Below are 26,350 nucleotides of genomic sequence, written 5' to 3' on the forward strand. Positions count from 1 at the left end.
GCCATACGCTGATGGTCACCACCCAAGCTATAGGGCAAACCGCCCTCGACAGAGCGAAAGAGTATTGCAACAAGGCCAAAGAGCTAGAACTCTCCATCAAAAAGCTCAAAGATGAGCTTTCTGCCAGTGAATCCCTAGTCCAAACCCTCATGCACCAATTGGACAAGGCAGAATCTAGCCTCCACATCGCAGAAGAACACAAGGCGCAAGTTGAGGAGCAGCAAGCAAGACTCAAGGAGGGATCCGACTGACAGATCCAGACCCTCCAGGATCTCTTGGCATAGGAGCGTGCACTCACTATTACCATGTAGGCAAAAAATGAGCATCTACGTACCTCTGGCCACCCAGAGGAATCTACATTGGAAGATAGGGAGCAACCGGAGTTCCAGATGTAATGGGAGGTCTCCACCCAACTCGCCATATACATTCTCGTCCCATGCACCATCCCCCAAACCCTACAAATGCACTTTGATGCCCTTCATGTACAAAACCTCACCGCCCAGTGCACTCCAAACAATCCTTCGCCGTAATCGCGATCATTATCGCCCCATCCTCGCCATGTCATACTTCTCTCTCAATCTTTAGCCCGCCAGCCTCTCCTTTCTTTGTCCCTTTGACCTTCAGACCCTTGCCACCCACCCCATCTTGTTCAACTTCCAAGCATGGTGCCGGGTCATCATCGAGTCCACCAATTATCCATCGGACGATGACATGATGCAACTATCCAAGCCCGATGAACTCAGCCCATGGGTCTTCACTCCCAACAGCCTCCAAGCTAATATCAACTAGATGCATACCTACAATCGGGCCTCAGCGGTCCAAATGCAAGGGCACCTAGTTGCATACCGCTCCACCATCTACCATCCTCTCGGCATAATCATTCTGTATAACCAAGTGCTACAAGCTCTAGGACTCTCTTAAGTCCCTTGGTCAGCAATTTTGAAACAATCCACGTACCATATCTCGAAGTAGTCACCAAGGAGGAGGGGCAAGAAGCCATAGCACTCTTCAACTCCACCGCCCCCCCGGTTGAAATCCCACAACCGCCTCCTGCTAATCTCGCCCAACCACCCCAACAAACTACCCATCCCGTCCCACCCCCACTCCCCCGCACAAACCTCCCCGAGTACTACTCCAATTCCTCCAATACAAGCTCTACATAGCACAGGACCTCCCAATCCATCTCTCCAATGCCCTTGTTGACCTTCCAAAAGAAGCACCAGTAATGAACTTCAGCAGAATATCTGATACCTCAGGCAGCGCGTCCCATAGTGGTGACATCTTAACTGGTCCCTTTGAGAATTTTGTATGAAGTGGACTCATCTGATAGCTCTTTTGTTAGGAGGCCTTCTAAAGGTTCGAACTTCTCTTACTTGTTGTGAAGCTCTTTCACTTCACATATAATACAGATCTCTCCTCCCCCCCCTTTTTTTTAAATTAAAAAAACAAAAAAAAACAAGAGAGATGGCTAAAAGTTTGACATAAAACATAAAAGCTTTAAGATGAGAGAGAAAGTAAGCAAAGTTTGACATCAAAACATAAAATCTTTAAGACGAGAGAGAAAGTAAGCTTTTAAAACTCCCCATTTTTCTATTAAAGAGGGAGAGAGGTGTGATCTTACATCATGCAACATGAAAACAACTGTGTATGGAAATCTACAATGCTTATGCCCCTTGCAATACCATTCTGATGGATAGGATGCGCCTACCTCAGGATTCTACGTCAGTCCTTATAAGTTCCCCATATGAGGGGAATCCAATTAACATGTGAAGACAGGATCTGAGAGAACCTGGCTCATCCTTGTATCAGGGTTCATTGCTGGGCATTGTAGTGACCACATCTGGTGGACAGAAAGTCCATAAAGTACAATTTGCTGCAATTGTAATTGCCAGCCACATTATGGCTGGACTTTTGGCTGACTTCAGGTTAGCCACCAAGTCAGCCCAACTTCCAAGATAACCCTAGCTCGGTCTAATCAGGTCGGGCTGGGTTGGGCAACAAGGGAGCCACATGGCAAGGGGCAGGCCTATAGTCAACCCAGGGTAAGAGCCTTTACAAGGGGTCACCCCCTCTCCTCCTTATTCCCTCCTCACCTCCATAGTGAGACTTGTGTAGCTGCTGACCTCCAGTCTGGTGGGCATCGGTTGAGGAGTACATCTAAACTTGTCCACTCTGAATTCAGCCTGCCTTGGGGCAGCACATTACAAAGGAAGAGATCTTCTTTATTCCTCCACTGTTTGTATTCAGCTTTTGGTACAGTAGTCTTATGATTACTTGCTTCCACCATATGCATATGTGCATCCCTCTCATACACTTATCCACTAGATATCTTGAACAGAGGATGCCAGTCGTGCACAGATACTTTAGGCTGGTAACCAGCAGTCTTGTGATTACTCGCTTCCACCATACGCATATGTGCATCCCTCTCATACACTTATCCACAAGGTATCTTGAACAGAGGATGCCAGTCGTACATAGATACTTTAGGCTGGTAAACAGTATTTGGTGGGTTAACAGCTTGATCCAGGAAGACAGAAAACAAGAAGAGAAATAAGATGAGTGCCGTGCCTCCCCAAATTATCTGATAGCAGTGGAATGGCTACACTTGCATTTTGTAGTCATCAATTGTCCCCACAAGAACACTTTCCGTCCTTTAAATTGTGAATGCAACTCGCTCTCTGCAAATAATATTCCGATATAAAAGCCATAGCCTTGTGACAATCATTACAAAGCCCTAGATTTTTTACTACACGTATGGGTGTTCCTTTGGGTGTATTGATTAGGGCACAAGCGATAGCCAGCTTCTCACTGTGCCCACACAGTGCATCTTCCTTGTCATCATAACGTACTTCCTGTAACACACTGTTGAAATCAGATATATATCCTCCTCCTATTTTGCAAGACATTTCTTTCAGCTTTGCATATATCTCTTTGCTTTAGAGATGTGTCCTATCCCCGACTGCAAATGTACGCACCATTCCAGTAAGGTCAGTCCACCAGCTCTGTCCTGGCTTCTTCCATGCTTGTACGTTCCTTCTCATGGCATGGATCTTATCATAGTCATCCTGCATGTGAGCTTCAGCATATATGTTTGCCATCAAGGCATAAGGTGCATGAAGCTTTTCATCTAATCTCACCACGTTTTCAAAAGCATGCCTTCCAACCTCTACATTCTTCCACTCTCGACAAGCACTTAACACCGTCAACCATACTGCAACATCATGTTTGAGAGGCATCTTCTCTGCCATTGCAACAGCCTTGTCCAGTTGGCCTGCACGGGCAAGGATATCAACCATGCAGGTATAATGCTCAATCATTGGAATAATGCTATACTGTTTGCTCATAGTCTCAAAGTTTTCTTGACCCTTGTCCACTAGACCGTCATGACTGCATACAGTGAGAACACTAAGAAATGTTAGCCCATTTGGCTGTATTCCTTGTTGCCTCATTCTTTCAAACCAATGAAACACGAGATCACTCTTTCCCTGACGGGCATATCCTGCAATCAATGCACTCCAAGCTACAACATCCCTTTCTTTAGGCAATGCATCAAACACTTGCTGGGCATCAACCATGCTCCCACATTTGGCATACATGTCGATAAGACTGGTTGCTACAATTGCAATGGTCCCATAACCAATCCTGTTAATTTGAAAATGCAGTTCCTTTCCAATTTCCAGAGCTGCCGTGTTGGCACATGCTTTCAGGATTGCAACAAAGGTGACACTGCTTGGTGAGAGACCTTGCTCTTGCATTTGTGCATAAAGTCTAAAAGCCTCCTTATTTTCTCCTTGCTCAGTATATCCCAACATCAAGTTAGTCCAAGTAACAACATCACGATGAGGCAACTGATCAAAAATGCATCGTGAATCCTCCATGCTTCCACATTTTGCATACATATCTACTAATGTGCTTCCCATTAATATATCTGCTTCAAATCCACTCTTTACTATTTGGGAGTGGATCGTTTTACTTTTCACCATACACCCTGTTTTCACAAATTTCCCGGCGATTTGCTTCCCCTCTTCCAGCACTACCAGGTTGCTGCAAGCCTTCAAGACGCCAATGAAGGTTAGAGCATCCGGTTGTACATCTTCCTGGTGCATCTGTGCATACAATTCCAAAGCCAGTACACTTTCTTCTTGCTCAGCATAGCCCGAGATCATTGTAGTCCAGGTAATCACATCACAAGGAGAGTAATTGTTAAAGACACACCGTGCATCCTTCAGAATCCCACATTTCACATACATATTCACCAAGGTGCTTCCAACAAACACAGCTGACTCAAAGCCACAGCGTACCAACTGGGAGTGGATGGCTCTACCTTTCACCAGGCACTCTGTTTTCAAAAGTTTTCCATCCACTTGTTTCCCTTCTTCCAGTGTTGCCAGGCTACTGCAACAGTTCAATGCAGCAATGAAGGTTTGAGAATCCGGCTGAACACCTTCATGCTGCATCCATGCATACAATTCCAAAGCCAGCACACTTTCGTCTTGGTCAGCAAACCCCAGGATCACGGTTGTCCATGTAACCACATCACGATGTGGCAATTCGAGAAAGACATGCCATGCATCTTCCATGCTCGCACATTTTGCGTACATATCCAGCAAAGTGGTTCCCACAAAAACGTTGGATTCACAGCCACTCTTCACTATTTGAGAGTGGATGGCTCTACCTTCTAGCAAGTACCCTAATTTTCCAAATCTCCAATCAAGTTGCTCCCCCTCTATGAGTGCTGCCATACTACTGTAAGCCTTTAATGCACCAACAAAGGTTCGCGCACCAGGTTGAACACCCTCTTGCTGCATCCGTGCATACAATTTCAAAGCCAGGACACTTTCTCCTTGCTCAGCATACTCCAGGATCATGGTATTCCATGTAATAACATCACGATGAGGCAATTCATCAAAGATACGCCATGCATCCTCCATGCTCCCACATTTCGCATACATATTGACCAAGGAATTCCCCACAAATACATCTGACTCAAAGCCACATTTTACTGCTTGAGAGTGGATGGCTCTGCCCTTCACCTGGCACACATCAAGTTGCTTTCCCTCTTCTAGTGCTACCAAACCACTGCAAGCCTTGAATAGACCAACAAAGGTTCGAGCATTTGGTTGGACACCTTCCTTGTGCATCTGTACATACAACTCCAAAGCACAAATACTTTTTTCTTGCTCAGCGTACCCCACGATCATGGTGGTCCATGTAATTACATCACGATGAGGCAATTCCGCAAAGACACAACATGCATCCTCTATGCTCCCACATTTTCCATACATATTCACCAAAGTATTTCCTACGAATACAATTGACTCAAAGCCTAGTTTCAGTACATGAGAGTGAATGGCTCTACCTTTTGACAAGCATCCTATTTTCATGGATTTCGCACCAGCTTGCTTCCACTCTTCCAAAACTGCCAGGCTACTGCAAGCATTCAATGTGCCAACAAAGGTTCGATCATCCGGTATCACACCTTCCTGGTGCATCCGTGCATACAATTCTAAAGCTTGCACACCCTCTTGCTGCTTGGCATACCCCAGGATCATAATGTTCCATGACACCACATTGCGCATTGGCAGGCTGTCAAACAGATGGTGAGCATCCACCATGTTGCCACGCTTCACGTACATATGCATCGAATTGTTTATCTGAAACACTGGAAGGTCGTTTACACGTTGTTCCGTAAGGGTGGAAATTTCCCCTCCCGTGGGCTGGGGCGATCTCTTGTGGACGGCAGGTCCATCTCTGCCTGCACCAAAGGAATGACAGCAGAGGGGCAGTCTAAGCAGACACCCCATCAGTAAGGAAGACGCAAGCAGAGGGCTACCCCTTAAGTATTACAATTGTGCGTTTCCGCATTGCATTCATTCAGGACGACTCTGTACTGCGTATTGTGATAGGATTTGTTGGGCTGCTGCAATCCATGATCCTCGTTATTGTTTCTAACAGACATGGGCTCTCGTCATATTTGGGTGATGCTGAAGTTGAATGTCATGATGGTGAACGTGAAACTTATCCTCGAGTAATCTGTGCGAGTCTGCAGCAAATATTATGTTCGTTAGAATGAAGTATCACATAAAGTGAAGGTAAAAACAAGGTGAATGATATCTAATCATTCATAAGGCCTTCCCAAGATCAGAAAAGCTAAAAAGAATACACTGGAGATGGTGTGTGGAGATGGTGTGTAGGAAGACTGCAGGAGATAAGAGGGCCTTCCCGCGTCACGGCTGAGGCTAGAGGCTGCTGGTTCAGCATTCTAGGAGAACTAGCCCAACACAAGCCCCTACTGACTGTGCTCAAGCTCACAAAGCATTCAGATACATAAAACATCCAATCCGAGTCCCGTCCCCTCGTGCTTGCTGTAGGAGGTTAAATCTGCTTTTGCAGCGTGTTACATCTTGCAAACTGTTTCAACAAATGGCATGGAGGATGGAAGGAGATGGGCCAATCAAAGTCTTTGGGCATTGGACTACTGAACCAGCATCCCTGCAAACACCCTTGCTGGGCTAGCAATCCAATGCCAGAAAAACTGATCTCCAGCATTATTAGCAGCCATGGGGACGTGGAATCTTGCTGCTAGTGGGGCTGGCATAGCCCTGCTAGCCTGCGTGGGGAAGCCCTCTAAAGGAAGGAGAGAGGGAGATAGAGAGGAGTTGGACCAATCATAAAATTTAAGACTTTCAAAAACTAGAATGCTTGGCCAGCTCGAATATAAACATGTGTAGAAGACTTACTGAGATTAGACATAAATACATGGATTAGTCATATGGATTATGTATTTGAAAGTTAAGTGAAAATTGGAAGTGCTCATACGGTTATCATTTAAAAAATAAAATAAAAAATATGGATAGAAAAGGGGATCCCAATTTTGAACTTAAGTTGGATGTTCCTCTATTATAATTCAAAGTAGATGTATGTTAGTTCTCAAAACTACCCTAAAGTGGAGCTATAACCAATGTCTATTAAGCCATACAGGGTTGTGTCTATTGATAAGACAAGAAGATGGCTATTTGTGTAAAGCTGAGATAAGGCATATTATACTAGTAGCATGAAGACTGTAGTGCTCAATTTATGTCTTATAGCTACCAAGAGCAAAGGAAATGCCTTGCATGACTCTGGTGCTAGCTAGGGATGTGAACATGTGGAGAAGTCATATTAAGTTTATACATGAGTGGTATGGAATGTTTTCCTTACTAAAAACACAATTATAGATATGCGGAAGGTATAGTGAGGTTAGACATTAATGACATGGACTAGTCATGATATGCAAAGATTTTCTTGATCACATCACCACTAAGCGACAAGATTATGCACTATGCTAATCTTCATTTCTTTGATTAGAATTTTTGATATGCATGATAATCAACATGGTAAATAAAATATTGTTTTAATGTCTATCTCATAATCTTCACATATTGTTTTTTATAGAGATCCATTTGTGCTATGTGTACCTTGTAAAGAATATATTCGTCTAAAGTATGATGTTCGTTTCAAGTTTGCAAACTCCAGCAAAAACATATAGAAAGAAAAAAGATTAGTAGGTTTGGTATGGAATGCTAAAGCAAAATAAATGTGCATGAGAAGAAGGTGCTCATTAGAATGCATGCACAAGGATGGGGAAGAGAGGGGAAATGGGAAAAAAAACAAGAAAATCCATACATAGCATATGGCGGAGAGCCAGCACAACTATCTTTGTAAATTTATAATCATAGGGGAACGTACCTTTCCCCCGTTTCTAAAAAGATCAGCACCAGTGTTGGAGGTGTAGCACATGGGAGAGCTTATCCAGGGTTGGATGTGTTTCACAAAAAATAGAGTAACCTTGCAATGTCATATTTACATGGAGTATCAAATGTGTCTTTTGGGTTGCCAAGTTTGGTATGCTTATTAGCTATTGAATAGTGCTTGCAAATTAATAAAGATGATTGAGTGTTAATGTTTGAAAAGGCAATTAAACCTGCTAATATGTGACACTAATAAAACGTTAAAAAAGTCCAACATGATGATGATAAGGCTTATGAAGAGCGTGTTCAAAAACTGACTTACCTGATTGAATCAATGGTTTAAGAGTGAAAATTATCTTAGCACAATAAAATAGTAACATCATTTGTCCAGTGACTACAATAGCTCATCAACGTCAATCTAAATATGAACAACAATACTTGGCCTTACTTCATGCCCATGCACTTCCAATAAGTATTCTTGGTACACTAAACTCAGTTCCCTTTTATTTATTTGTTATATTGCACCCAAGCATGGTGTTTTTTAGACCGGGGTTGTTTTTAGACCTACATTCTGTCATTTCTCATGTGAGATCTAATACTTTAGAATGCACCATATAGCTTTATAGGATTTGAAAATTTCATAAAAGCCAAGTAAACATTTATGAAACCAATTATGTGCACAATTAAAACTATAAATCTGGAGTGGTTGGCGACGTGGAGACTAAATTGGCCGTCTCTGTCTAAGACCTTGACCTTGCTGAGGCCAGTATAGCTAGGAGAAGCTCGCCGCTTATGAGCCACTGTTATGTTGTCGCCCCTAAATTCAGGCTCTTGATGCATAGGAGTGCCACTTATGACACCCTCCACCATCCTCAACGTTGTTGTAAGGGTTGGGCTTTTCCCTTGCTAAGCTCGCCTCGCAAGGTTCTCTGCAGTAGGGCAAGCACCATGGTACTTCCCTCAAATGAATGCGTGTCTCTTGGTGCTTTGCAACAACGCATTAGCCAAGTCACTGACACATACATCGTACAGATTCAACGCCCCCTTAAATCCTTCGACAACCAAAAAACTTGCATTGTACAGGCTCAATAAGATTTGTCATGGGCGCGTGCGATATGTCCTCCGTGTCCTATCAAGAGTAAAGTATAGTGAGTGGTTCATTTGCAAAATTTGATGGGAAAATAAACTTTTGTATTTGTGAATGGATACTCACACCAACAAAGTGCTTCCACCAACATGGATATCGAACATGCCACGAGTTCACAGCCAACATTCCATCACAGGGGTGTTCGAATCAGAAACCTTCCCTGTGCCCCACCAAGCCCGAATGTACCTTTGCTATGTGGTTGCATCCTCCTCTACCGATGCACACCTCCACAATCGGCACATGCGTTTGTGCTCGTCTTGGAAGTTCCTATGCACATACTGGGAGGTGTGGATTTATAGGCTTTGCTCCCAATGGAAAAGGCAAGACCTTTTTCAGCCATGCATCATGTTCTCTAGTCCATTATTGAACACTGTTCATACTACCCTCTAGTTCGTGCCAGCCATTATTGAACACTGTTCATACTACCCTCTAGTTCTCTAGTCCATTATTGAACACTGTTCATACTACCCTCTAGTTCGTCTGCCATGAAGCCTTTAGAGTCTACAGTGATCCGGATGCCCACACTTCTCCATGACATCATTTAGCTTTGATTAGAAAATGATCTGACCCTTAGTGTCCTCCTCTTTCATCTTGCACACTGCAACAGTCATCAACTATTGGACGTTGCTTCATACAACTAAAGTTAGGCATAAGCATCATCCTTTCGGTGCTAGAGGGAATGAAGGAATACTAGCATTTGCCTTACCTCGGATCATATATGTGAGCAGCCATCGTTGTCCACCCGCATAACACCGTACATGGTCAAAACATATGTAGCTATTTTGTAGATCTCAACCACCAGTGTAGCGCATTGGCTTCACCAGATCTACCTCCGAAGCAAGCCCTGTTGTTGACATCTTGAAGATAAAGCATCTGCTTTCATCATCGACCGCTCGACCGGGGAAGAGGCTCCTATGGAAAAATCTGTAAGCACATCTTTGGTTCAGCTTCAAGAGCCTAGACTCCATCCCTTCATCACTTTCAACACAAGCACCACGTACCATATGCTTGAACCTGAGCCAAGTTGTCCATTCGACTGCGTGTTATGTTGCTTCTAAGAATGCAAAGAAAACACATTTGCATGTAGTTGCCATTCGGTTGGCCCTGTATGGTTTACCTATGCCTTTGGACAAGAGGCTCCAACTCCTCAAGCATTGCCATCAACTCCCTCCCTCTCTCTCTCTCTCTCTCTCTCTCTCTCTCTCTCTCCCCCCTCCCTCTCTGTGCCTCAGAAAGGCCTCTATATTTCCCCCCTATCTTTCTCTTTTTTGTCTTGTAATGAGGGTTTTTGTGCCATGAATGTAGGTCTTGCAAACCCTACCTTTGTACCATATCCTCAATCCGCATCCTAGCAAGAATGGCATCACCCGTATTCAAGCGAGATGACATCGTCATCTTGTATGATGACAAATACGATCCCGTGGCTCAGACGTGCATTCGTCAAACACATGAGTCGGAAGGCATTCGATCCGATGACGTTGGTGTCATGATTTCATGCATGTATGATAAGTCCCCATTGAAAGGAATTAACAAGGATGGGGTTGAAGTGGACCTCAAAGAGAACGTGTTACTCGTGTGGCCCGTTAAACAAGTGGTGACCTCTTCTATCATGTCCTTCTTCCTTTGCATCAGCTTAGAGTGGGCTTTGTTGGATTTTCTTGAACCCATTTTACAAATTTTTGTGAATAGATACTTGATGATATAGCCCAACCTAATGATGAGGACATGCCTCCGACTGGGGGTGCAACTTCTGCAAGAGGAAGACTGCATGGTCCCAGGGGTGCTACTTCAATGCAAGGGGGGGTGGATGAAGAAGGACAATTCATCTTGATCCCTCGGACGTGCAGACTTATCGGTGCATCATCAATGGGAGGCCTGTCCTCAGAACTCCGTGGAGCCTTGGCAACATCTGCTGGGGCTACCGCTGGTGCTACTAAGCGGGATTCCAAAGGAAAGAGGAAACTTGTGATGCAAGAGAGTTCAATCAAAGAAGAGGAGGAGAAGGAAAACGAGGATAGTTCCTCCAGTGAGCGTAGCGAAGGCGTGAGCACACCCTCTTCTTGGGGGCAACATGGCAAAGGTAGAGGTCGACGTGCACCAAAGCAACTGGCTAGAGACGAGTCCGAGGACGATGAAAAGGAGGGTGTCCTTGGAGAGATGGCACTGAGCGCCTCCTGCGACAAGACAATTGTGCGGGAGTGCATCGAGGACCAACTACAATCATTCACTATGAGTAGTTTGGTCTTTTGAAGGTCTATAATCTCAAGGCACAGAGTTCGTAGGTGGAAAAAAATATCCCAGAGAGTACAAATACTTGTGAGCACCACCTTGCGTAGCGGCAAGGACAAAGCAACTCAACTTTACCCCTTCTCACTTGAGTGTGATTTAATAACAACCTAGAATGCCTCTAAGGCTTTGGCCTAGCCTAGTGGTTTGGGTATTGGGCTTCTAATCCCCAGGTCATGGGTTCAAATCTTATAGGTTGGGGCCTAGTGTCCTAGCATGTTGTTGGGTGTGTGTGTGTGTGAGTTGACCACAGCTATGGACCCTGTGCCCACTGGTCCAAGGCAGGTGCCATTGATAGAAGCTCAGGTGGGTGAGTGTTGTGTGGAAAGAAAACCACCACCTAGGATGGGCGGGCACTCGAGTGTTCACAAAACCTATGAACTATATACAATGAACCTGTAACATTTTCATTTTTGCCTTTAAATTTAATTTTCTCAATTGTGTAAAATCTGCAAAATTGTAGCAAATTTAGGACCTATTTCCACTACCAGCAGTTAAATAAAGCCCCTAATAGAATATTTTTTAAGAGTGGTTTCCCACTAGTTTATTTAAACATCCATTTAGTTAAGACAAGTAACGGGTCCCCTAAAATTTAGTTGAATTTTAAGGAGTCTCAGACAAGTTTTTAACTTGTTTGCAGGGAATAGTATTGCCATTGCTGATCTATCGGGAGGAGTCATTATGGGATCACATCACCATCGTTGACCTAGTAGAGGAGACATCATGGGATCACCATCACTGATTTGGTAGAAGGAGCCATTATGAGATATGGTGGGCATCTTTTTGGCTTTCTTTTCTCTCTACAAATGCTAGCATCTTCAATGGGATCAACTCGGGCATTGCATCCATGCTATAATGAAATGGGGGAAGCCGATTAATCTAAATGTCATGACTGGCAAACCATGCAGTAATGCATGCATACCATGATGTACCTACCCCACTCTCTGCTAGTCGTATGGAAGACTCTAGTGCCAGCCTTGGAAGTCTCTCGCAAGGTAGGTCCCAAACTCTTTGGAGGAATGTCACTATCTAAAAAATGGTATCAACCTGGAGAGGGTTCATGGCAAACTTTGCACATATTATCTGATGGGCGACCGAGGGCTTACTCTGAATCATCCTAGAGCCCATAATCACCTATGGCCGCTCAAAAATCCTCCATTCTACTGCTGAAATATCACACCCCCAAAAAGGTGCCGCATACATGGCAGTCAGCCTCACTAGAGTGTTGAAAAGCCAACACTTCGTCAGTGGATCCTGGAAGTGCACTTGGAAGCACTGTCGCTCTAGTCGAGCCAAAGCATCGCGTCCTCATGTGAGTCGTGCTCTGGTTGCGTGGGTCATCGTGAAAATTGGCCTGTGAAAACTACACCCAAATATGTGTAGGACTACACAAGCTATGTTGGTGAAGCACTGTGTAAGAGGTGTTGAAGATCATGACCTTGGTCTTCCTGAGGTTAACCATCAGGTGTCTCTCTTGGAGGACTATGTCATTCACGTATAGATCTATATAATCAAGTCAACCAGTGGTGCTCCCTTGCCTCCTAGATGGTCTATGAAAGATGTAATTTCATCAATGTAGAGCCTGAAGAGAGTCGATGACAGAGGGCATCCCTGCTTTACCCCAATCGTGCTCTCAACCTAGCTTGATAGACCTCCTGGGACACAAACTCTCCCTCTGACAAACTCGTATAGGCTCACCACTCCCCAGATCAGAACCTCTGGAGATGGTGGGATTCCCCCCTCGAAATGAGCTGATCACCTCATCCATTCTGTGGGTGAGGAAGGCCGTTGCTTACAGCGTGTTAGTCACCGCCGTGAGATCTGTTGTGCCTCGAGTGATGTCAAGTGGCCAAGGGATTTCTCACGTGTGAGGTGAGCTCTCATCTCTCTGCACTCATCATAATACCAAGGATTCTACGGCATCTTCCCTAGTAAGGAACGTGCAAATCGAGTCATGGGGAGACCTAATGGTTGCGTCCATGGCCACTTTGGTAAGGGTGTTTGAGGCGTGGGCATGGTCTACATCATCTCCAAGTAGTAGGGCTAGAAGCCCCTACACTAGGTTGCTCACATAGATGAGGGCGTGGCGTGGACCCTCCCTGTGACTGGCATAGTGGTAGAGATACAAAAGGCTAAGTACGAGTGATCAGCACCAAGTGGGGGAGGGAGGGGGGAGGCGGCACAATAAAGTCATACATCTGTGAGGTAAAGGCCAAGGGACCCAATAGGTAGTCTACTGTGCTTGTCCCTCTGCCATGCGGGAAACAAGTGAGACCACCAAATGATGGCCATCTCTGTAGAGCATTGTAAATGATCAAATCATGGTGGACAGCCCCTAGCTCAAGTAGACGTCATCCATACTCTTTCATCTGTGGTGCATCTGCAAAGTGTCTCACTATCCCAAGCTCAACTACATCTAGTTCTCGTACTATGAGGGAATTCGTATCAAAGTCCAACAGGCCCACCTGCTTATTCCCCGTGCGTGCATTGAAGTCACCAAGAAGGAGGATGTCCCCTTGCCTGGAGGATTCAATGATATCATCTTGAATCGGATGGTTGAGTAGGGCTTGTAGGTCATATTTAATCATCATGGATGCTTTGTTGAGGATATGAAAAATAAAGGTCGCTTGATAGCAAAAGGGAAGAAGAAGGGCAAGATGTTTATGTTGGATGCAGACATGCCTGAATTGAGTGTAGCAATGTTTGCACATGGGACCAGTGTAGTTGCAGATATTGATATCTGGCATAAACGCATTGGTCATGTTAATGTACAATGACTTAAATTAATGCAGGCCCAAAATATTGTTGCAGGATTGCCTAAGTTCAAGGTTGCAGAAATGCATAAGGTATGTGAAGCCTGTCAATTTGGAAAACAGGCAAGGAAACCATTTCCTAGACATGTTCAAGAGAGTAACAGGCCATTGGAATTAATCCAATCCAATGTGTGGACTACTAAAGCTGCATCTATTGGAGGTTGTCATTATTTTGTCACTTTTATTGATGACTACAGCAAAAAGATTGGGTGTGTTTTATGAAAAAGAAAAGTGAAGTGTTTGGGCATTTCAAAGCTTTTAAAGCTATGGTTGAAGAAGAAACAGGCTTGAAATAAAATGCCTAAGGTCAGATGGAGGGGGAGAGTACCTCTCAAATGAGTTAGCAAGGTTCCTGCAGGAGCATGGCATAAAGTAGCAATATTCATGCAGTCATACCCCACAGCAAAATGGACTTGCATAAAGGAAAAACAGGCATATTGGAGAGGTATCTCGTGCCATGCTCAATGAAAAAGACCTGCCATATTATTATTGGGCTGAAGCAGTTGCTACAGCAGTCTACATAATGAAAAGGAATTCCACTGTAGCAATACATGGCATGACACCAGAGGAGAGGTATACTGGTAGAAAACCAGATATTTCTCATTTGAAAGTTTTTGGTTGCATTGCCTATGTTCATGTGCCAGATGAGTTGAGATCCAAGTTGGATCCAAAAGCTGAGAAGTGCATCTTCTATAACCCTTCTACTCGTAAGTTTACAGTGAGCAGAGATGTTATTTTTTATCGGATGAGCAGCTGGTATAAACCAGTAAATGTGATTCATGATGTAGATGCAAAAAATGGTAATGCTGCACAGAATTCACAGCAGCAATCACAAAATATTAGTGGACCTGTAGTGTCCTCTAGCAGTGGTTCACATACTTCGCCATGGATAGGCAGGTTGAGATCAGGAGGATCTCCTCAAAACAATGTAGATAGTGGTATGCAAGTATCACGAAAAGGAAAAGAGAAAGTAGATTAGCCCATGGTTGATGTGAATGCAGGTCACTCTTATGTGGATGGTGAATCCAGTGGCTCAGAACAGAGCCTTGATGATGAGTTGGGTATTCCTTCTGTTGTTACACCTAGAGTAAAAAAGACAAGGAATGTTTTGAGAGCACTTGGTAGTGAGCCTATTTTGTGCAGGTCTACCAGAGTTAAGTATCATGTGGATAGGCTAAAATATGGTGGATTTATAGCCATTCACTATGCCTATATGGTCAAAGTGATACATGAACCAGAACCCACTTCTTTTGAGCAAGCCATGGGAAAAGAAAAATGGGAGAAAGCCATGGATGCCTTGGAAGTAAATGCTACATGGGAATTGGTGCCTTTGCCTAAAGACAAGAATGCAATTGGCTGCAAGTGGGTTTATAAGGTGAAGCAGAATGCAGATGGTTCTGTGAACAGATACAAGGCAAGATTAGTTGTAAAGGGGCATGCACAGACATATGGCATTGATTATGAAGAAACATTTAGTCTGGTTGCAAGGATGGCAATCGTAAGAGCAGTCATTACTATGGCTGCATCAAAGGGATGGTCTTTACATCAGATGGATGTAAAGAATGCCTTCTTGCATGATGATTTGCAAGAAGAGGTCTATATGGAGCAGCCACCAGGTTATGTGCATGCTGTTCATCTTGAGTTTGTTTGCAGGTTGAAGAAAGCCTTGTATGGCTTGAAGCAAGCACCCAGAGCATGGTCTGAGAAGATAGGACAGTATCTTGTCACTATTGGCTTTCAGATTTCCAAGGCAGATTTCTCACTTTATGTGAGAAAAACAAAGAAAGGCATTATGTTGCTTGTCATTTATGTTGATGATTTGATCATCATAGGTGATAGTGATGAAGATATCCTTCATGTGAAAATGCTATTGAAGCAGAAGTCTGAGATGAAGGATTTGGGAGAGCTGCGTTATTTCTTGGGCATTGAGGTGATTAGATCCACAAGTGGGATATGGCTCTTGCAGAGGCAGAATGGATTGGACATGTTGTCCAAATATGGGATGACAGGCTCTAAGCCTATTTCAGTCCCTTTGGAGCAGAATGTGAAGTTGAGCACAGATGCAGGTGAGCTTCTGGAAGACCCTACTATGTACAAACACATAGTAGGAAGTTTGATTTATATGACTATTACAAGGCCAGATTTGAGCTATGCTGTTGGGTTGGTAAGTCAATTTATGCAGGCTCCAAGGAAACTGCATTTGGATGCGGCTAGACAGATACTGAGGTATGTGAAGTCCACATTGCAGTATGGACTATTTTATGAGACTGGGGTTCAGATATAGTTGCATGGATACTTTGATGATGATTGGGCTGGTAGTATTTTTGATAGACGATCTACCAGTGGATATGTGTTCTCTTTTGGGAGTGCTGCAGTTACTTGGAGCAGCAAGAAACAGCCTACAGTTGCCTTGTCGAGCACAGAGGCTAAGTACAGGGGTGCAGCAATGGCTGCATGTGAGGCAACTTGGTTGCATGAGCTACTTTATGATATGCATCAGTCTACAGATGGGCTAGTTGTCATTTATTGTGACAACATGAGCAGTATACACTTGGCAAATAACCCAGTCTATCATGCTAGAACAAAGCACATTGAGGTGCATTATCACTATGTGTGGGAGAAGTTTCTAGTAGGTTTTATTGATCTAGTTTATGTCAGCACAGAGGATTAGGTAGCTGACATGTTCATGAAGGCATCGGGTGCAGAGAAGCTGCGCAAGTTTAGAGACCTGCTTGGTGTACAAGAATTGGGATTGAGCTCGAGGGGGAGCATTGAGATATCGAGCTCCACTCGTGATATGCCAGGGTGACCGTTGTGCATTTATGTCACCAACTTGTTAGATGTAGATGCGATTGGTACACCACCCATGAATAATAGCTAGATGACAGCTATCTTTATGTACTCTAGTTAGTGGCTCAGTTAGTATGCCACCTAAGTTAGCTAAGTTTGGTTTGAGACCCACATATAGGGTTCACCTATTCCTTTTGTACTAAGAGAGAGTTCTTTTGGCTTTCACAACTAAGAAGAGGAAAGCTGTTTTAGCCTCCACCTTTGTGTATATTCCCCTGTTGTGTATGTGAGCAAGCTGCAAGTGAGACTCCTTACTTCTCTCCCACTCTCTTCACAATTTCACCACATCTTGAAGCTTTGATTTGCAATCGGTCATTACTACTTCCATGTAGTCTAGCATCTACTTTCTAGGTAAATGTTTGCTTGGGTGTAGCTATTTTTTGTGAGGCTCGGGGCATTTTTGTATATAGATATTTTGCCTGACCCATAACATATGTATTGCTCAAGGGAGTCGATAAAATTTATCTTGAACTTGTAGTACACATTCCAATCTTGAACATGAGACCAAAAAAGTATGGAATAAAGATTTGGAATAGGAACGTTAAAGCATTACAACTGCTATGTTTCATGTGAAGCATGCATCCTGAAGAGTATAGGATATAACTATTATTAAAAGATATCACAATTTTATTTCCTCGTATACATGCAACCAAGTAATCATACAAAAGTACACTACATGAGCTTCTCATTAATCAAAGGATGCACCTAATTCAGAACATTAAATGTGGTTTTAGGAGCCTCCAATATTGTGCCAAAATTATGCACACCCATTTGAGGGCACACTCCATAAAGTTTTCTTGTTTTGTTGAAAACCAAAACCAATTGAATAAATGGAAGCCAAACTAGTGGGACTACTACATGGTAGTCTTAAAACATTGATAGTTGGTGATATTGCTATCTAGATTTTTCCTAGAATGGAAGAATTTGAAAATGTGCAATTTGTGCATGTACAAAGATCTTTCAATAATTCCAACACTATTTATAATTTTGTATTGGTTCTTTTTATATGCAATTCCTTGCTATATGACTTATAAGCATGTCAAAGGTCATTGCAGTTCATAGAATGGAAGAATTTGAAAATGTGCAATTTGTGCATGTACAAAGATCTTTCAATAATTCCAACACTATTTATAATTTTGTATTGGTTCTTTTTATATGCAATTCCTTGCTATATGACTTATAAGCATGTCAAAGGTCATTGCAGTTCATAATATACAACATCAAATTCAATAGCGTGCCCTTTGGCCTATTTGTATTCATTTGGGCTACATTGCACTTGCTTGCAGGCAATTGGTATGTCCAATTTTGTTGATGTGTATTGCCGGAGAGGGGAAACCATGGTGCAACAAGCTGGGACTGCAGAAACCCAGGAACAACCTCCCGCCAAAGGTGGAAGCAGCAAAGGAGGAGACCGTAGTCATGGACGCGAAGGCGAAGGACAGGGTGGTCCTCGGGCAAAGACCTATTTTTTCTGCTTAGGGGAAGGCCAGTGGCAGGATAAATTTCTAAAGGCTCAGGTATGTGGGATCAACAGAACTTGGAACGACAAAAGATGGTGGGCATAAGAAGCACATTAACCAGCTGATTTATATCTCTCTTTTTCAACCATCAGGATGGTTTTAGATGATCACAGTCCAAGCCAACCCGTGTATGACCCAAACCGACCCATAAATTAAACTAAACTAATTTAATTACTAGTAAAACAAGCTAATTTATCTACTAGGAAATACAATAATTTCAACCATCGGGTTGGTCATCAATTATTTTGGTTACGAAATATATTTTTGTTTATTTTCTCTTCAATTACACTTGTTTAGGACAACCACATAACTCCTATATGACCTGAACTAAATTGGTCATATATTGCATGATGTTCCAGCCACTCTTGCAATATATTCCAGCCACTCTTTTTATGATAGGCAGCCTAGAAGGAAGTTTTCCTTTTCTAAGCCCTCATTAAGCCATGTGGCGTGATTATAGGTGTTGATCTTTATGAAGATCCAAGGGTTTAAAATGTGCTTTCTATTTGTGAGCTCTTCTTAAGCCACGTGTATAATTTTAGGCCCTTGATTTTAGATTGGTTTAAAGGACTAAAACACTCCTTCCAAATTTCACCTAAAAGCATACTTTTTTATTCATTCTTCCCACAAATCTATTATATAACGAGGGAGATAATTGCATATTTTCTTTCTTGCCATCACTTGATTGCGTAATTGTTGGACAAAGCTCACGACCTTGTTACTACTGAAACTCCAATTGAATAATGATAAGGATTCAGGTCCAATTTGGAGTTAGAGCCATGACGGAAAGGCTACCTACCGCAACCTAGTTTGAGTGCTCTGAAGGTAGTTTGACTTTAGCTTACCGCAACCAAGGCATCCCAATAGAAAGCTGTACTCTAGGCTGGGTGCTTCCATATTGAGCACGATGAATGACACGATGAAGTCAATACCAACAACCTCCATGCACACTGCGTTCAATCTTCCCAGCAGGCGAACTCGCCGCTTAGCCGCCATCCGAACCAAATATGGTGCCAGCTCTCATTTTGTCCATCCCATTTTCTAGCACATCCTCAGGGTCACAATATTCACCCCAGACCCTCCATCGACAAGCACGTGTGAAAAACTTCGACCGTGTGCCATTGCGAAAATCATTGGTATCCGCATATCTATGATAGGAACTAGTGCGACGACGACTAGCACTGATGCTACATGGAAAGCTTCCACCTTGCGTACTACTGTCACTCTGATCAATGGCTGTATGAGTTTTTTATAGAATTGTGACACCAGTTGCAGCAACCGTCCCAAGGAGACTGGAAGCGCCGCTCTAGGAGATCCTCCATTCCTGCTTCAGCTAGCTAGGGAGTGCCGTACCGGTTGCGCCATCGCTGTTCCAGATGGCCCTGGTTTCGAAATCGCCTTAAAAATTCGAGCTTGATATCCTACCTGGGATGGCTCTTGCATCGCTGCGAGATCCGGCACTGCCTTGAACTATACTTTCCAAACTTTCTCCGGTCTCGGAATAGGTGCCGACACTTTGTCCTTTGGAGCCAAATTGATCACTTGTCGTCTCACCACTTCTTGAATAGGCCACTGGAGTAGTGCTGGTTTCTTTCTAGATTTGCCCTGCATCACTCTGCCCGAATGAGTTACGACGTTTACATTGGGCGAGATGGCTGGGTCAACTTCCTTAATCTATACCATTGGCGGACTGTTTAATTTTGGACTATTTCGAGTCATGTGATTCTCCTAAACCAGTCCTTTGGTTGGAACAACATATATTTTACTAAGATTGTATAGGTCCAGATGCCACCTATGCAACTGTTCTAAACTAACTATGTGAATTTTTTTTGTTTTGTAGTATTGAAATTGTTTTATATTCTAGTAGCTTGATTAGTTATTGTTCTAAACCAACCTAGTGGTTGGAATACCAAGCTGGTACACATTAGACACCAGATATGTAACTGTCGTAAACCAAACCCGACGGTTGAAATTATTTTATTTATAATAGTGATTTTTTTTTGTTTTCAAGTAGCTTGATTGGACTGTGTTTTTGCACATACCTATGTTTGTTCTCCTCATACTAGTGCAGAAAAAAAAGTGTTTAGTTTCTCAAAATTTAATTTCTCACATGTTGGTTGAGCAGACAAAGTTGTCTAAAGTTTATGGCTCAGAACCCTGACTTTCCAATTGGGCAAAGGAGCTTTAAGCATTGTAAGCCCTAATACATCAAGAACCTCAAAGACTAGATTGTGTGTTGTTGTAAAACATACATAGACTTTGAGCTGACCCAACAAGCTTTGAATGACTTAAGATCTGGTTGTGTTGGAGCATTGCTCCTCCATGGAGATAGATGTCCATGTCTCATAGGTGAATGTGCAGTCTGTAGGCCACTTTAATCTTGAAGCAAATGAAAACTCCAACCTCAATAGACAAGAATACACAAGAATCACTCTCAAGGACACTTAGATCTGAGATAACAGACAGCAATAGCACAACCAAAACACCTTGTAAAAACAGGCTTAAAATTTTTCAAGTTGATGTTAACGTTAAGGCACGTTAGACACACACTCTCCTATAAGACACCTTTAGACACTCGCAAAAAATACTAAAAACCCTAAATACTTTGAAAATTGGACAACGCTATCTTCTGTACATGCATGGCTAGCTTGCTGCAAACCCGATGCCACGCTGGTCGCTAGCTAGTGAATCTGGACCCTTATCTTGACTCTTAACTACAATGCTAAGTGTACTTCTAACAGCTAGCAATGCTAGTAAGTTGTAACCAAGGTCCAAATCTGATACAATGATAAAGTTGGAGAGAGGAAGTCACAGAGAGAATGGAAAGGGGGGGGGGCCGAGAGAGAGAGAGAGAGAGTTCGCGTGAGGGTAGAGGGACAATACAAACACAATCTACAACTAGTTTATTCAATAATACACGTTTTTACACTAGCTTTAGGGCCCCATTCAGGGTTTTCCCCTTTTAGCCTTTTGTAGTCCACTTTGGACAGTTGTCACCGAGTTGCCTCGTATATAAGCAACTTGGACTTTCGCATGTTAGGATCGTTTGATTGAGTTTTTACGCACACTACTGCCATGGCCAAAGGACAAACAATATTCTGTCCAGGAAAACTGCTTCTGCATGGCCCAGCACAGCAGATTCCATTGCTGGATAGATCTGATGCTTTGGAGGGCACAACTGTACATGCAGGGTGAGCAACGGCCTTGTGCAACCATCACAAACTGCAAGTATTTTAGGATATCCCCTTCGTGTAAAGATAAAGCCATGCCACCTTCTCACTGTGCTGAGAGAATCCATTTCCCTTTTTCATCATCACATGTTTCCTATAAAACAGCATCCAAATCAGGGCCCTCAATTTTGGAAGAAAAATGTTCCAGCTTTGCATGTATGGAGCATCTCTTCTCCCGACCACAAAATATATGCACGAATCCCTTTGTCAGTCCACTCTAAGAAACATTTCTTACTACATGGACCTTACGAGTCCTTGCACAATGGAGCAACAGCATTGCTGTCAGCCAAAACATCTGCTGCCTGAAGATTTTAATCATATACCACCAAAATTTTCAGGCTCATGGCTCCACCACATTTTTGAAGATTTCCACTGTTGCCATTTAGTCATCCACATGGCTTGCATGGCTTGCACAGCAATTATGCAAGTAGTGCTTACTAGTCAGGTAAAATATCATACTGCTTGTTCATAGCCTGGAAGTACTCCTTGGCCTTGTCCAATAGAGCCACAAGATGCATACTTTAAGCCCAAGAAATGTGAACCCGATTATATCCATTTATGTGTAGATTAAGTCACACCATATTTACTATGTTCACATAGTCCATTTTCCTGGTTCATCCCCACATGTTCCTGTAACTCATTATCTAAACCAGGCAACAATCCTTCCTCCATTGGAAACTAAATCTTTCAGCCTTCTGTACATGTATCCTTGCTTTGGGAAAGTTTTCTCTCCACAGTAGATTCATCCACAATCCCTGAAGGTCAGTCCATCAGCTTTGTCCCGACTTCTTTAATGTTCAAGCTACTTTCTCATTCCGTGAATCTTATCACAGTCTGCCCACATGTGAGCATCAGTGTACATGCTACGAGAAGAGTTTAATCTTATGTCACCACAGTTTCAGACACTTTCAACTTCTCAAGCATGCAACACAGTCAACCAGACAACACCAGGCAAGGCAGCTTCTTCACCATCATTACTCCCCCCTTGCTATGGCCTGCACGGTCCAGGATATCAACCATGGAAGAAAAGTTGTCCCGCCAGACTCGAGTGACTGCATACAATAAGAAAATGGGTGTATGGCTTCCTGCCTTTTTCTCTCTCGAGCATGAGAAAGACATTCACTCTCTCCATGGCAAACCAGGGATATATGTATCTGCTTGTGTCTATGGATTAAGGCACAAGCTATAACAACTCCTCACTGTGCCCACAAGGGCCACTTTCCTTTCTCACAATCGAACGTTTCCTCTTGTTATACAGTCAAAATCAGACATGTCCTTCCACTGTCATGCAGTGGAACTTATCACAATCCTCCCACATGTAAGCATCAGCATATATGTTTGCCATTGAAACATATGCTGCATGAAGATTTTGATCTAGTCTCACCACATTCTCAAATGCATGCCTTCCAGCCTCAACATTCTTCCACTTTCGACAAGCACCCAACACAGTTGACCAAATGACGACATCAGGTTGGAAAGGAAGCTTCTCTACAATCGCCACTGCCTCATCCACATTGCCTGCACGTCCCAGGATATCAACCATGCAATTGTAGTGCTCAATAGTCGGGGCAATGCCATACTGTTTCCTCATAGCCTGAAAGTATTCTTGACTCTTGTCCACTAGACCCACATGACTGCATACCGTGAGAACACTAAGGAATGTGAACCCATTTGGCTTTATGCCTTCCAGCCTCATTCTCTCAAACAAAACAAACACGAGCTCACTCTCTCCCTGGCGGGCATATCCAGCAATCAAGGCACTCCATGCTATAACATCCCTTGTGGGCAATGCATCAAACAATTGTTGGGCATCAACCATGCTCCCACATTTAGCATACATGTCAATAAGATTTGTTGCCACTAGTGCATTGGTCTCGAGACCACCTCTGCTAAGTTGAAAATGCAGCTTTTTCCCAGTTTTCAGAGCTCCGCTGTTGCCACATGCTTTCAGGATGGCAGCAAAGGTAATATCACATGGTGATAGCCCTTGCTCCTGCATTTGTGCATAAAGTCTAAAAGCCTCATCGTTTTCTTCTTGCTCTGCATACTCCAAGATCATGTTTGTCCAAGTAACCACATCCCGGTGAGGCAAATCATCAAAGACACGCCGTGCATCCTCAATTCTTCCACATTTTGCATACATACCCAGCAAAGTGGTTCCCACAAATACGTCAGACTCAAAGCCACTTTTTACTACTTGGGAATGGATGGCTCTACCTTTTTCCAGGCACACTATTCTCAAATGTTTCCTGTCGACTTGCTTTTCTTTCTGTGTTGACAGGCCGATGCAGGCTCTCAATGCACCAACAAAGGTTCGAGCATCAAGTTGAACACCTTCCTGATGCATCCACACATATAGTTTCAAAGCCAGCACAATTTCGTTTTGATCAGCATACCCCAAGATCATGATATTCCAGATTACCACATCACGATAAGGCAATCCCTTAAAGACACACCATGCATCCTCCATGCACCTACATTCCACATACATATTCACCAAGGTGTTTCCAACAAATACATCTGCGCCAAAACCACTATTTAATACCTGGGAGTGGATGGCCCTACCTTGCACCAGGCAGCCTATTTTCCAGAATTCCCCATCAACTTGCTTCGCCTCTTCCAGTGCTGCCAGGCTACTGCAAGCTTTCAATGCACCAACAAACGTTCGGGCATCCGGAAGAACGCATTCTTGATGCATCTGTGCATAGCATTCCAGCGCCAGTACACTTTCTTCTTCTTCAGCAAACCCCAAAATCATGGTATTCCATGTAACCACATCACGATGAGGGGATGTGCCAAAAACGAACCATGCATCGCCCATGCTCCCACATTTTGCATACATATCCACCAACGCATTTACTACAAACACATCCGACTCAAAGCCTCTCTGCACTACCTGGGAGTGGATGGCTCTACCTTTCATCATGGATCCCAGCTTCACAGATGTCCCATCAATATGCTTCCCATCTTCCAGTGCTGCCAAGCTACTGCAAGCCTTCAAAGCGCCAACAAAAGTTCGATCATTTGCTTGGACACCCTCTCGGCGCATAAATGCATAGAATTTCAAAGCCTCTGCACTGTCTTCTTGCTCAGCATACCTTAAGATCATGGTATTCCATGTAACCACATCCGGTTGAGGCAATTTATCGAAGACATGCCATGCATCCTTCATGCTCTCACATTTTGCATACATATTGACCAAGGCATTGCCCACCAACACACTTGACTCAAAACCACTCTGTACTACTTGGGAGTGGATGGCTTTACCTTTCGTCAAGCATCCTAATTTAGCAAGTTTCCCATCAATTTGCTTCCCCTCTTCCATTGCTGCCAAGCTAGTGCAAGCCTTCAATGCAGCAATGAAGGTCTGAGCATTTGGTCGAACACCTTCCTCGTGCATCCAAACATACAACTCCAAAGCCCGCACACTTTCTTCTTGCTTAGCATAGCCCAGCATCATGGTAGTCCAGGTGACCACATCTCTATGAGGCAATTCATCGAAGACACACCATGCATCCTCCATGCTCCCACATTTTGCATACATATTGACCAAGATGGTTCCTACGTATACGACTGCCTCAAAGCCACTTTTTACTACTTGGGAGTGGATGGCTCTACCTTTGAACAGGCCTTGTATTTCTGCAGATTCACCATCTTCCTTATTCTCTTTCAATGCTGCCCCTAGAGTGCAAGCCTTCAATGCACCAACAAATGTTCGATCATTCGGTTGAACGCCATTTTTGTGCATCTCTGCATACAACTCCAGAGCCCATGCACCCTCTTCTTGGTTGGCATATCCCAGGATCATAATGTTCCATGACACCACATTCCGTGTCGGCATGCTGTTAAACACCTGGCGAGCTTCCACCATATTGCCACGCTTCACATAGACATTTATCAAATTGTTTGTTTTAAACACAATATTCTCGTTTGAACGTTCCTCTGTAAGGGCATTAATTTCCTTACCCGTCTTCAGCTGAGAAAAAGTCGTGTGGACAGGATTTGCATCTTTTACTACGTCATACGAATAACTGCAAGGAGACAGCCTAAGGTGTGCACCCATCAATTAAGGAAGTTGCAAGCACCCAAACAAGACAAGATCGGTGCACCTCAGTCAAAGCAAGATCGGGGCGCAGAGAGCCGCAACCGTGAAGAAAACGACGGTCCCTGCGTAAGAGGACCTTGATGCCAAAATGGAGCGCGTCTGACCACGAGTTTTGGGATGGAAGGGCTCTGCCGCATTCCAACTGCCAACAGCCTATTCTCGTCTCCACCAAAAGCTCTTCCCCTTGCTAGCCCATGTACCCATACCTCTTGATGTAAGGGATCAGGCACTCCGTCTCTCAGTTCATCAACAAATCCTTCTGTGAAACCAGCTTGGAAATTGTTCCCCGAGGCTCGGATCGCCATTTCCAAGCTGGCCGATCGTCCCAACCAATGTTTACACTTGTAATGGAGAGCGGCTCAGGCTGGTTAAACACCTCTTTGGGGACTTGAGTCCCTCACTTGGATGTGCACACTTTCCGAGCAAAAACCTACGAGCAGGAATGTCCGTCCGCCAACCATGCTACTATACAATTCTTTTTTAATTTCTCATTTATGAAACCATACACCTACTTATTTTTCATTATAACCTTAATTTTAGAGAACATCATCTATACACTTTAGAAACTCCTATAACTACCTCCCAACCATACTCACTTTTGAGGACTATGGTAATTTAATCAATTTAAAAGAGTTTCCCTAATCTTTAGCAATCCCATATTTGAAGCTC

At 43.5% G+C, this 26,350-nt stretch overlaps 2 protein-coding genes across 2 annotated transcripts; both read right to left on the reverse strand.

Moving 5' to 3' along the window:
* Positions 1 to 1,613: 1,613 nt before the first annotated feature.
* LOC147900863 (pentatricopeptide repeat-containing protein At2g33680-like) lies at positions 1,614 to 6,269 on the reverse strand. The gene is made up of 2 exons (XM_087376259.1): positions 6,164 to 6,269; positions 1,614 to 6,043 (listed from the first exon to the last, which is right to left on the reverse strand). Exon 2 carries the CDS (start codon positions 5,802 to 5,804, stop codon positions 2,937 to 2,939), a length of 2,868 nt encoding a protein of 955 aa, XP_087232385.1. The 5' UTR covers positions 5,805 to 6,043; positions 6,164 to 6,269; the 3' UTR covers positions 1,614 to 2,936.
* Positions 6,270 to 21,268: 14,999 nt separating this feature from the next.
* LOC147900864 (pentatricopeptide repeat-containing protein At2g33680-like) lies at positions 21,269 to 26,122 on the reverse strand. Its single transcript, XM_087375897.1, has 2 exons — positions 24,142 to 26,122; positions 21,269 to 23,793 (listed from the first exon to the last, which is right to left on the reverse strand). The coding sequence occupies exons 1-2, from the start codon at positions 25,637 to 25,639 to the stop codon at positions 22,841 to 22,843; spliced, it is 2,451 nt and encodes an 816-aa protein (XP_087232023.1). The 5' UTR covers positions 25,640 to 26,122; the 3' UTR covers positions 21,269 to 22,840.
* Between the last annotated feature and the right edge of the window lie 228 nt (positions 26,123 to 26,350).

Source organism: Dipteris shenzhenensis, chromosome 6 (assembly GCF_047967505.1).
Source record: "Dipteris shenzhenensis isolate YYH24624 ecotype China chromosome 6, Dip_SZ_1.0, whole genome shotgun sequence".
Lineage (NCBI taxonomy): Eukaryota > Viridiplantae > Streptophyta > Polypodiopsida > Gleicheniales > Dipteridaceae > Dipteris > Dipteris shenzhenensis.

What these genes read in the sequence shown, in the direction of transcription:
- LOC147900864 (XM_087375897.1), bottom strand. Translation starts at nt 25,639, where the DNA reads ATGGGTGCACACCTTAGGCTGTCTCCTTGCAGTTATTCGTATGACGTA. An exon ending in AATAGGCTGCCTGGTGCAAG is followed by an intron (nt 23,794 to 24,141) that starts GTAGGGCCATCC and finishes GCCTGGAAAAAG; the next exon opens with GTAGAGCCATCCATTCCCAA.
- LOC147900863 (XM_087376259.1), bottom strand. Translation starts at nt 5,804, where the DNA reads ATGGGGTGTCTGCTTAGACTGCCCCTCTGCTGTCATTCCTTTGGTGCA.